The sequence below is a fragment of the Pongo pygmaeus genome, chromosome 2 (genome assembly GCF_028885625.2).
Source record: "Pongo pygmaeus isolate AG05252 chromosome 2, NHGRI_mPonPyg2-v2.0_pri, whole genome shotgun sequence".
NCBI lineage: Eukaryota > Metazoa > Chordata > Mammalia > Primates > Hominidae > Pongo > Pongo pygmaeus.
This window is the reverse complement of record NC_085930.1, coordinates 93,462,245-93,476,268: the sequence shown is the minus strand read 5'-3', so window position 1 is coordinate 93,476,268 and position 14,024 is coordinate 93,462,245. Positions and strand designations below refer to the sequence as shown.

General features: G+C 39.3%; 1 protein-coding gene across 22 annotated transcripts in view; it reads right to left on the bottom strand.

The window, feature by feature from the left end:
- FHIT (fragile histidine triad diadenosine triphosphatase) overlaps window positions 1-14,024 on the bottom strand; it is a 1,508,090-nt gene that overhangs the window by 273,798 nt on the left and 1,220,268 nt on the right. For all 22 annotated transcript variants that reach the window (XM_054479715.2, XM_063661901.1, XM_063661894.1 and 19 more), the window contains one exon: window positions 471-616. In XM_054479715.2, the coding sequence (XP_054335690.1) occupies window positions 471-616 (146 nt within the window). The remainder of the gene's footprint in view (window positions 1-470; window positions 617-14,024) is intronic.

Sequence of the window (14,024 nt, the reverse complement as noted above, 5' to 3'; positions counted from 1 at the left end):
CAACCAGTTCATCTAGCTTCTAACTAATCTGTGATCAATCTCTGCAGCTTGAATTAAAGATAGACAAAAGGTAAGGCCCAACCTAAGCTACATATCTCTGCCACCCTGGAATTAGAGCAGGGCTTAGTCCATGCGGTGCTCAAAAATTAGTTACCATGGAATGAAAATGATTTCTCCACTCCCAGTTCCAGTAAGCAATTTGGAACGTCTGAATGTCCATTAAATCACTTATCCATTACTCCCACCTGCTTGGTAAACAAGCCTCAGACATCACCTTGGACGCTATCCCACGGTCCATCTTGGGGCCGATGGACAGTAGGGCTGCCCTGCATTAGAAATGTCTTTTTTTGGCTGCTACATAAAATACAAACAATCACATCTGCCTTCCTGGTGAGATGTCAGGAGGAGCAAGCCCAATGCCGGGATTTAAAAAGGAAGAAAAATCATTTCTGAGTAATCTGTACACTCACCTGCATGGAAAAGGTGAGAGAGGTCCCATGGAAATGTTTTTCCACCACTGTCCCGACTCTCTGGGTCGCCTGAAACAAATCGGCCACTTCATCAGGACGCAGGTCACAGAAGCGCTCCACTGGCCGCAGCGGGCACACGAGGACATCTGTAGCAAGGTCTGTTAAGGCCCATGCTGCTGGCTTTGGGTAGTGTTCTTACCAAGCAGTTTATACCCACAGGATTGAATCCTCTTGGACCAGGGCCTGAACTCTCAAAGACTAAGGAATGAAGAAACAGATATTTACCATCCACTGAACTCCAGAGAGTTGAAAGAGAGCTTCCACACATGGATAATTACACTTTGAAGGAGAAGCTGTGGTATGCAGAAGAATTTCTTGCAAAAGAAAGGGACATTCGTGTACAGACAGACTCAAGTGTATGGTGAGATAATTATGCGAGGAGGCAAGATCTATTCTAGATCATTATCTCTTGACCCCTATTCTAAAGCTGTGTCCGCTTCAGCAGCCAAAGGCACTAGGTTGAAAAAGAAAGTGGAATATCCACTTGGTTTCTCTAGGTAGAACATGGGGATAAATTTTTAATTTAAATGATCTCTTTAGAGAAATAAGAAAATTATGCAATGAACATATAAAAGTAGATGCTTATTTTATTTTTAAAAGAGTACAGACATTCTGAAAATGTATAGTGAACTTTATCCACAACTAAGAGAGGTGCCATGTGGTTAAGCAATTTATGACAAGAGTTCCTCAGACTAATTTTTTTTTTAGAATCCAAAAGAAGACATTTGAAGGTAAATCATCAAAGAAAGAGGTTGTCTGGTTATTCAAATAAAGCATTCTTAATGCATTCTACAAGTTAGACAAGGCAACGTATTTACATTATTGGTCTCAGCAACACATAAGATCTAGAGAAAAAAGGATAGAAATTTGATTACTTCTTGATAGGAAATTAATATTCACTGTTACACCATCAATAACATTTCAGTCACTATACACACACGTATGCACACATGTGTATATACACACACGTATGCACACATGTGTATATATGCACACTATATATATAAATATTTGTTTAGTTTTTAGATAGTAACAAGAGAAACAAACTCTTGTACGTTTTTCTGTTTCTTTTTTCTTGTTGTTTTAAGACAGCATGCTCCTGCCTGGAGCTAAGCAGCTAAGGGGCATAATAAAACCATAATTCTGCAATTGCTAGTCTCACTAGAATATCAACCCCATTCCACTATTGGTAGAACTCAGAGCCCAAGGGGAAACACACTGAGCTCAGCTGGTCAGGCCTGATTTCCATAAGAGAGAGGGGAAAAGAAAGAAGAAACTGATTACTTTTGCTCATAATCAGGAAATTCATGTCAATGGTAAACTAGGAAAAGAAGCATTTTTAAAATCAGAGTTCATTTTTCAAGAGAGGAGAAGGGAGGCCTTCACCCACAGGGCATCTGATACTTAAAAAGATAATTATCCATCTTTGGCAGGCCCGCTTTATTATCATGGGTCAATGAACCATTTAGAAATGAAGAATTTCCTTTCATTTCCTTTGAGCAGATTGCCAGCCTCCACTCCCACGGAGCTGCTTTTTCTGTGTTAAAAGGGACCCTTCCCCATATTCCTCCTCCCTGCTTTGAATTACGCCCTCACTTAGGCCTGACTTCACCAAACCACAGCAAGGGTGACAACCACGCAAGCTTCCAATGAAGTCCATAAGTGCTATATTAGGCTATGTTCACACACAGCAACTCGGTGGGGAAGGAAGACATTTCACTTAAACAATGGCTTACTGTGAAAACTGGTGGAATAAATCAGACAAACTATGTATCTAATGCAAATTTAGTAATATCAATGACATCCAAAAGTGTTTTTTTTCAACACCATAAAAAAATTTTATTATTTGTCAATTTTGCTTGTTTGCATGTTGCTCCTAGAAAAACAACTCAGGGAAAGCAAATTAATTAGAAGAACAGCAGACAGCTTTTGTAATTCTAATGCCACTTTTTATATGCCAATTGTTTTAAAATAATATCACAGATGCAATATAATTTAATTTGGAGCCTCTTAGGCCTTGTTAATGGGTAAATTCCATATTATACATAGGCTATAAAGACACATTTACTTCTGGATCCTGTTTGCTTGGGATTATCTCCTCTGTCAAGATTTCTTAGCCAATATGTAGGATAACCTTCAAATAATTAAACTTACTATATTGAATTGAATAAATGTTTTATCCAGTACATATCATGTGTGAAAACTTGTGGAACTGGTTACCACTTCTCCCTATAATCTAGAGTAGAGAGTTTTTTTAGTAATGATATTTTTTAAAGGAAGCGAAGGTCAATAGTTATAATTTAGGTTGTATAGTTGACAAGGAGATTTCTCACAGTAGATGAAAACCAAAGGCGACTTCTTAGAGCAGATGAGATTTAAACTGGACTTTAAAAATTGGGGAGTGATTTAACCAGTGGATTGGGCTGGCAACCTACTCACTCATCCATCCCAACACTGCAGTTTCCTTTCAGTCCAGGGTCTATGCTGCAACTTAGGATGCTAAGATGACCAGGACAGAGTAGCTGACCTTGAAGAGTTCACATTCTAATGTCCCCAACTGTCATGCAGTGTAAACAGATCATTACAACACAGAGAGATGAATGCTATTGGTAGAAATCAGTATAGAAAGCTGTGGGAGCATAGGGGAGGTCGGATCTAACTCTGCCTCAGGGTGTTAGATAAACTTTTCCATCTCATTTTACATTTCACCTTTTAAAGTAGAACTATTTCTCCAAACCTAGACCAAAACCTGTCCTTAAAAATGGTCCAGCAACTTAAAGTTAGCTTCAAAGAAAGTTGTTAAGTGTTCCTCCTTTGGCTCAAATCACCATTTCACTTTTGTACGTACTCTTACTTACTCAATCTTTCCAACAAACCCATAAACTATTAATACTATCATAATTCCCATGTTGAAGACAAATTATAAGCAATAATTTCTTATAGAAAATTAGAAACTTGCCACACCAGCACACTCAAAATGAGATTAAAACTAGAATTCAACCCGTCTGTCTGATTCTAAAGTTCATGTTATTAATGACAGTGCTGTGATGTCATGCTTGTTAGAGCTTTCATGACTCCATTTTTGCCTAGCCTCTTACTAAAACTGTGCCCTGCATTCCCTAGTCACTCTGTTCATAGAAGGAACCACTGTTTTCATTAAATAGAAGGCTGTGATGCAAACATGCTGAAGGCTTAAGAAACACCTAACCTTGGAAAAAGAAAGCAGATGAGACCTACAATCCCACAATGAAAGGAGGCCTCAGCACTGGGCAGTGAGTATGCCTTCATCCTAACAGAGAATTGTAAGATCAAAAATGAGAGTACCAGCTTGCCTGAACCGGAGGAAGTAAACAGGGATACAAAGCTGGCATTTTGGCCCTTCTCATCCTGACTTTGGGTTGCTTCAAGGTGACTTGGGCTCCATCATGGGCCAGACTCCTAAGAAAGTTTAGATACTGCAGCCTCTATCATTGGGTCAGGTCAGACACACTGAATCCATTGCTTGTTGGACAGTCTAATTACTGAGAATTACGGACCTTCTCACAGCACATGATTCATATCACAAGAGACTACCAGAAACTTGGCAATCCTTTTTGTTTTCCCTCTTCCTCTCCTCCTCTTCATGCTCACCACCAGCCCAGAACTGACTATCTCTATCTTTTTGAACAAAAACACTTTAGGTGTTTTTGCTGCATTAAAGTGGTGTGACCACATGCCAAGCCCTATGCTGAACTCTTGCTGACACACTGCCACCTCAGAATACACACAATGAGAGAAAGAAATATTTGCATTAGTCAGGTGCCTAGAGCTGGTGTGGTTTGCTATTTGCAAATATGACCACAAGAATCCCTCCTATCCTACATGCTGTTTTGCTCTGTGGCTTTCCCCCTCTTTCCATCAAGAGTTGCAGTCTATTTCCCCTCCCCTTGAGTGCTTGTCTTACTTTGTGTTTGTGTCATTATAAAAGAACACCTGAAGCTGGGTTGTTTATAAAGAAAAGAGGTTTATCTGGCTCACAGTTCTGAAGGCTGTCCAAGAAGCACGATGCTGGCTTCTGAATTTGGTAGAGGCCTCAAGATGCTTCCATTCACGGCAGAAGTGGAAGGGAAAACAGTTTGCAGAGATCATATGGTGAGAAACGAGGCAAGAGAGACGGGAGGGAGGTGCCAGACCATTTTCAACAACCAGCTCTTCTGGGAAGTAATAGAGCAGTAGGAGCTCACTGGTTACCACAAAGATGACATCAAGTGATTCATGAAAGATCTGCCCCCAAACACTTCCCATTAGACCCTACCGCCAACATCAGGGATCAAATTTCAACATGAGGTTTGGAGGGTCAAATATCCAATCTATAGCAGTGCTGCTGTGTGACTTTCCAAGGTTAGGCCTTAAGTGACCTTGAAACCTCTGATTATTGCTCTCTTGGAAGCCTGAGACCAACATGCTATAAAAAATCCCAGTTAGCCTGTTAAGTGGCAACATGAAGAACTAAGGCACCTCAGCTGATAGTCAGCAATAACTGTCAGAGATCATCTCAGACCTTCTAGACTCAGGAGAGCCACTGACTTCCAGTTTCTATATCACTTATCTACTGCTGCATAATAAACTACCCCAAATCATAGAGCCTTAAAACAACATTGATCGGCCGGGCGCAGTGGCTCACACCTGTAATCCCAGCACTTTGGGAGGCCAAAACGGGCGGATCACCTGAGGCCAGGAGTTCAAGACCAGCCTGGCCAACATGGTGAAACCCCATCTCTACTAAAAATACAAAAAAAATAGCTGGGCATGTTGGCGGGCATCTGTAATCCTAGCTACTCAGGAGGCAGAGACAGGAGAATCCCTTGAACCCGAGAGATGGAGGTTGCAGTGAGCCAAGGTCATGCCATTGTACTCCAGCCCGGGCGACAAGAGCAAAACTCTGTCTCAAAACAACAACAACAACAACAACAACAACAACGACAAACCAACATTGATAGGTTTTACTACCATAAGTCTGTGGATGGTTTTTGCTGAGGGTCTCACCTGGACTCACTCATGCAACTGCTTTCAGATGGAAGGTAGGCTGGAGTCTGGACTCAGCTGGGTCCACTAGGCCCTTCACCCTACATGCTTTTCCATCCCAATAGATGTAGAATCTCTGAAGTTGCTTAAGGCTTACATTGTCCCATATTCTATCGGTCAAAGAAAATCACAAGCCAACCCAGATTCAAGGTGGAGATATTCTGTCTTCTAACAGGAGGAGAGGAAAGATGACAGTCAAAAGGAGTATGGACACTAGGAAGTTCCAGGGATGTTTAAAAATTAACAGGGGCCCAAGGTATCTTGGCTGTCCTAGTGAGTAAATACAGGATGGCATTTTAGAGTTGAGATGCTCCTTTTTTTTTTTTTTTTTTTTTGAGATGGAGTTTCGCTCTTGTTGCCCAGGCTGGAGTGCGATGGCACAATCTCAGCTCAATGCAACCTCTGCTTCCTGGGTTCTAGTGATTCTCCTGCCTCAGCCTCCCAAATAGCTGGGATTACAGGCATGCACCACCAAGCCCAGCTAATTTTGTATTTTTAGTAGAGACGGGGTTTCTCCACGTTGTTCAGGCTGGTCGTAAACTCCCGACCTTAGGTGATCCACCTGCCTTCACCTCCCAAAGTGCTGGGGTTACAGGCATGAGCCACCGTGCCCAGCCGAGATGGATCTTAAACATCAACTACTCCGATACCTTCATTGTCAGATTTTAAAAATAGGGCTAGAAAGGTTACTTGACTTGTTCAAAGTCACACAGTTAGAAGCACAATTGGGACTGGAACTCAATTGGTGAGTTTCCCCAACCAAAGCTCTTTCTGTTACACTGAGATGGCAAAACATTGCACATCTGCCACTATTTTCCAATGGTAAACTTATGGCAGACATCAATAATCGACCACAGAATTCTCTCCTTTAACCAAAGTGTCCCCAAATACTTGCCAATATAACCTCTGAGCAGTCAACACCAGTGAGAATGGGCACACGACATGAGATGCATGTGCCATTTCTGTGGCCTCCCATACTGCCTCATGAACCACAAAACCAACTGCAAAGGACTGGTGGAGTCGGAACAAAGGGGGATGCTGCAAAAGTGAGAATCTTCCCAACTACATAAAATTTCCATTATGTTGCCACATTTTTATTCAAAATAAATTTGATAAGTTCAAAATTTGCTCATCAAGGATAATAATTGATTAAAAATATTTTTAGGAGGATTTCCATGACAAATACGAAATATTTAAATATGGAGCACTGACAGATAAATGGAAATGTACTGATTCAGATGATTAATTAAAGATGACAGCAGAATATTATGATCAGAGTTGTTCAGACTCGCCCCCATTTAGTTTTCTATATCTGATCTATTCTAGGGATTCAGAATATAGAAGTCACCAAAATAAAGCAAATCATCAAAATATCACTGATTTTGATTAGGCTGATTAGCCTGTGTATATATTAATATGAAGTAAGGCAGTATCAAATAATACAACACAGAATTAATCATTCTTCTGAACTAATAAAAAAGAAGAGTCTGTATTCATCTCGACTGCAGATCTGTATGTAGTTTAGTGATAAGCAAGGAACATTCCAGCTTGCAATGCAGACCTCTGCAGACCTTGTATAATTCATTATTTGCTCTAACAAACACTCCTAGGCCTTGCAAATGTTTAAAATAATTCTTAATGTCACTTCACAAAACAATAGCAGGATGGACTGTCAGCTACTTTTCAAGAAAACATTCAATTTATTTGATTGAAATAGCACAGTTACAGAGCTTTGAGTCAAAGTAGGCGGCATCTCAAAAAGTAATCTATTCACAATGTAAGCACTTTGACAGATTTTCATATCAGAAAGGCAGAAATATCACCCTTAAATATTAATAAATACAATTCTGAAGAAGCATCTTGCTAGTTTGGGCCACACCTTTTTTCAATGGGGATTAACAAACTCATTTCAGTAACTCAATAAAGGGTTCATGGGATATTTATCAACCATAACCATAAATGACATAGATGTAATTTCAAGCAAATGTGATTTCCAGAATATGATCAATTCTAGAGCAGTTTGATTAAGATAATGATAATATTCTGCTCAGAGCTGGTTCTCAAGGCAGGCATCTCACAAATATCTACTATCTCATGTTTTGCCCTGGGATATGCTTTGGGTCAGAGATATGATGAGACCTTAGTCATCTGGAGAAGAGAACCCAGGTATCCTTGTCTAGGCAGCATGCCCTGAGCTGCCGTCAAAACTCCGGTACTGATCTGGATGCTCAAAAGTAAGAATCATTTTCTTTTTTATTTCTTTTTTTTTTTAATTTTATTATTACAATACTTTAAGTTTTAGGGTACATGTGCACAGTGTGCAGGTTTGTTATACATATGTATACATGTGCCATGCTGGTGTGCTGCACCCATTAACTTGTCATTTAGCATTAGGTATAACTCCTAAAGCTATCCCTCCCCCCTCCCCCCCACCCCACAACAGTCCCCAGAGTGTGATGTTCCCCTTCCTGTGTCCACATGTTCTCATTGTTCAATTCCCACCTATGAGTGAGAATATGCGGTGTTTGGTTTTTTGTTCTTGCGATAGTTTACTGAGAATGATGATTTCCAATTTCATCCATGTCCCTACAAAGGACATGAACTCATCATTTTTTATGGCTGCATAGTATTCCATGGTGTATATGTGCCACATTTTCTTAATCCAGTCTATCATTGTTGGACATTTGGGTTGGTTCCAAGTCTTTGCTATTGTGAATAGTGCCGCAATAAACATACGTGTGCATGTGTCTTTATAGTAGCATGATTTATAGTCCTTTCGGTATATACCCAGTAATGGGATGGCTGGGTCAAATGGTATTTCTAGTTCTAGATCCCTGAGGAATCGCCACACTGACTTCCACAAGGGTTGAACTAGTTTACAGTCCCACCAACAGGGTAAAAGTGTTCCTATTTCTCCACATCCTCTCCAGCACCTGTTGTTTCCTGACTTTTTAATGATTGCCATTCTAACTGGTGTGAGATGGTTATCTCATTGTGGTTTTGATTTGCATTTCTCTGATGGCCAGTGATGGTGAGCATTTTTTCATGTGTTTTTTGGCTGCATAAATGTCTTCTTTTGAGAAGTGTCTGTTCATGTCCTTCGCCCACTTTTTGATGGGGTTGTTTTTTTCTTGTAAATTTGTTGGAGTTCATTGTAGATTCTGGATATTAGCCCTTTGTCAGATGAGTAGGTTGCAAAAATTTTCTCCCATTTTGTAGGTTGCCTGTTCACTCTGATGGTAGTTTCTTTTGCTGTGCAGAAGCTCTTTAGTTTAATTAGATCCCTTTTGTCAATTTTGGCTTTTGTTGCCATTGCTTTTGGTGTTTTAGACATGAAGTCCTTGCCCATGCCTATGTCCTGAATGGTAATGCCTAGATTTTCTTCTAGGGTTTTTATGGTTTTAGGTCTAACGTTTAAGTCTTTAATCCATCTTGAATTAATTTTTGTATAAAGTGTAAGGAAGGGATCCAGTTTCAGCTTTCTACATATGGCTAGCCAGTTTTCCCAGCACCATTTATTAAATAGGGAATCCTTTCCCCATTGCTTGTTTTTCTCAGGTTTGTCAAAGATCAGATAGTTGTAGATATGCGGTGTTATTTCTGAGGGCTCTGTTCTGTTCCATTGATCTATATCTCTGTTTTGGTACCAGTACCATGCTGTTTTGGTTACTGTAGTCTTGTAGTATAGTTTGAAGTCAGGTAGCGTAAGAATCATTTTCATAGAGAGAAGCAAACAGTTGCCTTTCAAAGAAAGTAAATTGAAAGGGGAGCCCGCAGCCCAATAGCATTCTGGTACAGATTCTTTGGTTGAATTTCACATATTTTTCTGTGAACTTTTCAATGCAAAGTAATCCTATACTGATTGAGGTAAGAGCATCATATCTGGAAAAAAATATGCTCATATAAACTAAGTATGTGGGAAAGAAGTAAATGATATCATTAAAGGAAAGAAACAATATATAACATTTGTTTGCTGCCTAGTATGGTCTAGTGATAATCAATAACCCTTTGAGTTAGATAATATCACCTTCCAACGTCCAGATTCAGAAGTTGAGGCCAAAAAAGTTTAACTGCATGACCAAGGTCACGTAGCTATTAAGTGAAAATCCCAGCCAGGGGCATGTGCTACAAACTGTTATAATGTCCATGCTGTTTCAATGCCTCTCAAGGTTATAAAAGCCTCCATGTATAATACCTACTGCAGTGTTTAATAGAGTGGGATAGCAGAGCACTGCTTCCATGGGATGCTGTTAGACATTATACAGAAAAAAAATTGTGTGGTCAAAGAAGATTGAGAAACACTGGATGAAATGAAGTAAAATAGCTCTCTTTACTGCAGTATTCATCAGCATATTTACTGTACTAATATGCATTCTGGCTTCTCAAAAATAAGAAATAGTATGCAGCACTGCTCAAATTTGCTTATCTACAAAATAATGATTATTGTTATTAATATTGTAGAACACTACATAGGACACATGTTTCAGAGGATGTTCTTTGGAAACCTTGAGCATCATTTCCCAAAACACAGAGAGGCCTGAATAATTTTTCTGTTTTTCAAGCAAAAATTTGAGTACACGTCCTATTAATCACATGGGCAAAGAAAGAGAGCATTCTGTGAAATGAAATATGCTGAGAAGTTGAGCATTAAAATACATCAAATGGGATATGGCAGTCATTAGTGCTGTTTGCCAAACAGTTCAGGTTACTGCCATGTCTGGGCATATGGTAGGCCTTCTGGACCCCTGCAGTTGGGTGAAGCTCAAGGAATACAGGTCAAAGAGTTATAAGCAAAAATGATATATGGCACTTCTGGGCTAAAGCCCTTAACTGCTAGTATGTGACCGACGGCTTTATTTCCTTCACCAAGAAAGGCAGCAATGCTTTGCAATGGTAGCTGCTCTGGCAGTGAGACCCCGAATTATAGGTCAGCAGGGGCCTCTGAGCATCGTGGTCACAGTGACCAGGGCGAGTTTGTCCTTAAATAGGTTTTACCTCTTTTGCTAACCCCAACCAACTTGTAGTAGCTATTTACAGCAGCATGTTGAAGAGGATTCTGAAGCTCTGATAAGGAGCAGGAGGAAAGAACTGAGGAATTTATTAGTTTTGGCTGCCACCAGGGAGGAAAATAATATTAGCGTGTATACCAAGTACCTGCCATTCTTCAATTAGGCAGCAATAAAAATGTTTTTTCAAGAATACTTTCTCCCCCTTTCTTAACGATACAGAAGTCATTTCTGGGACTTGCAATGTCTCTCAGTAGCCATTATGAAAATCTATTATTATTGTTATTGTCCTAGAGATATACAGAAGTGTCTAGAATTTAGATAATTCTGGTTAGGAGAGTACTGAAAAGGAAAATTAACTGTCACTCGAAAGAGTCTGTCCATAATGTGTAAACATGAGAATGGGAACACACCAATATGAAAATGAGCATGTTGTAAAAATGCTCTTAGGAGTTAAGAGTTGAAGGTGTATGGCAATAGAAGAAATAAAGTGCACTCAGCAGCTAAAGAAATATTTAAAGATAACTCCAATGAGAGATTATTTTAAACTTCAGGTACACTTTGCTATGAGAATCATTTCAAAAAGTCTGTAAAAAGCTTTTTAGTGAAGCAGAGATTAGAAAGTAATACTAAAAATCTGCAATTCATTGCAGATCTAGAAAACCACATGCAACATAAATAATTTAATAGCACCTTCACCATATACACAGTTTCATTTCACCAGTATGTGAATGAGGGGAGTGCCCTGAGCACACACCTCCATAGCGTGGCTAGAGTGAAACCTGGGGCCCAAACTCCCACATAGATAGGATTCTTCCAGTGCAAGCTCTATCAGGTTTTGAAAGCATGGATTCCAAATTTAGGTTTGCTTATGCCACTCAAGAGACACTAAAAATTCCAGTTTCCCTCAGATCTTCCATATAGCTGGCCAAGCCAATGGAGCAACCAGACAGCACAGTTCAGATGCCATCTGAAGGCAAAAAGTAGCCAAACTATAAATATGAAAGGAAAGAAGTAGGAAATGAGAGAAAGGGAGAGAGGAGATTAAAGGTAGGGGTGGTATTTAGCAGATGAAGCCTCCTTAGAAGAGAGGAAATACTCCTTTATAGATAGGCTCAACTAGGATTCCTGGTGCTACACACAGACCTTAACATAGAATTGGCCTTTAATAAATATTTGGTGAAAGAATAAATGTCATGTAGGCTTATTCATTGTTTAATCTGGGAAAGAATTCTTTCTAATGAATCATTTCTTCAAAATGCTCCCCAAACTGTGGGTTCTTAAAAGACCAGTGAACCAGTCCAGACTCAACTTACTTAAATGTAAACCATTAAGAAAAATATACTTAACAGTAAAAAAAAAATTATGAATTCCTAATACAAATATAACATACCCAGCTAAAGGGATAGAAAAATAAATACAAACTGGCCTTTCCTTCACACATCAAAAGTAGTGCATGTCTTTTAAATGGAAAACTTGAGAACTATTAACTCAGTGAAGCTTGGAAAAGTTCAAAGATAACAGTGTTCTATGCTTTTTAATAACAATGAGGAACCCTCTTTTATGACATATACTAATGTTAATAGAAACATCCTTTATTTCAAATAAATGAAAGAAAGTCATACTTAACACTAATTTGGCATTCTCACAGAATATGAATCAACGTCTTTCTCTCTCAAAATCAGTCCTCCAGGAGCTAGCAATCTAAAATAAATGATGTGAGGATTTCGTAGTGAGAGGTATTCATCATGTGTTCAGTGAATGAACTTCTGAATGAATTAGTGAAAGATCACAAAGTTGAATATTAGAGAAAAGGATAAGGCCAAAAACACTTTCAAGAACTCTGTATTTTTTTGTATATTCATTCAGTAAATATTTGTGAATTAAGAGCTGACTACCTGGCAAGTATTACATAAGACACTGAGGATACAGCACAACCAGGTACAGTCATCCTCTCCCTTCCCAAGATGTGAAATCTAGAGGGTGAACAGACAAAGGCAACTGACATAGTAACTACCGTGAAAATATAAGGGGTGAGATGAGAAAGAAAAGGTGCAAGAATGCAAGGGCAAGATCATAACAAGCCAAACCAGCTAAGCTGGCTGTGAACTAGGCCCAGTTCACTTGGTCTAACTGGATCTTCAGGAAAGAGTGCAGGCCCTTGATAGCCTTGGTCAGCAGTCTGGACTTATTCACCATGCATGGGGAAGCCACCGAAGCATTTCGGACAGTGGAGAGTGATGATGTATGACAGATTCTGGGTTCTCTTTGCAAAGCTGAAGGCCACTGGGAATATCTTTATTGCAGACTAGGTAAAAGATTCAAAGCAGGCCTGGCCTATGGTGGTGGCAGTGGAGATGCAGAGAATTTGAGATGTATGTTTGAGGTAGGAGCAACAAGACTTACTACTAATGGGGGCAAAAAGGAAGAGGAGGATCAAAGAGGATTCCAAGGTTCTGGCTTGGGTAGTAGGTAAAGAGTGATGTAATTTGAGATATGGTGGGTGGGACAGTGTCACGTAGCTCACCATTTGGAAACTTTTCTTTCTTGAATTTATAGAATTCTCCAGAAATAACTAAAGCAGAGTTTCCTAACCTGGGTCTACAGATAGCCTCCAGGGCTTCTATGAATCTCCTGAAATTGTTTGCAAAATGGTGCATATGTGCACGCACACACATTGTTTTCCTCTGGTATAAAATTCTTAAATATTCTCCTGACCCCAACTAAGATAAGAATCCTAGATTTAAATCAGAAGAATTCTTTGAAGATTAGTCCCCAAGAGAATGATTAGAAACAGGCTCAGACTTTTGCTCACTTTGGCTTTGAATCTAATATACCCAGTACTGAAGAGTAAGGAAAGAAGTTCACTCTGTCTGAGCAATGTGCTATAATTCACAAGCATGGAGCCTCCATAAAAGACAAATAAAAGATTTTTTTTAATGGCATAACACCGAAGTCATTTTAATCTGATTCAGCAGTGAACAATTTAAGACATGTCTCTTCCAACAAAAGACAGCTGGACACATAAAGATGATTGTGTGATCCATTCAAAATTAAAGAATAGGCTAAATCATTTACAACAATAAAAATGCAGAAAATTCTACCAGAAAAAAAAAAAAAAAAGAGAGAGAGAGAGTGAAAACTTTCAGCAGCAAGTGATTTCCAAATGTTTCCAAAACAGGAAGCAAAAGACATTTTAATGTCACTGTGGCAGCTTCCAGAATAGAGTAAGTTAATCAGGCAGCCTCTAAAAACAAAGCAGCAATTCGTTAAAAACAACAACAACTACTACTCAGCAATGAGCTGTACTGCCAGAGTGTCAAGAAAGCAAACTTTTTCAAGATAGTGATTTGTATGCAAATATAACTCAGCATTTATCACTAAACCTCCAAGACCTGTAAAGGGGGGAAAAAAAAAAGTTCTT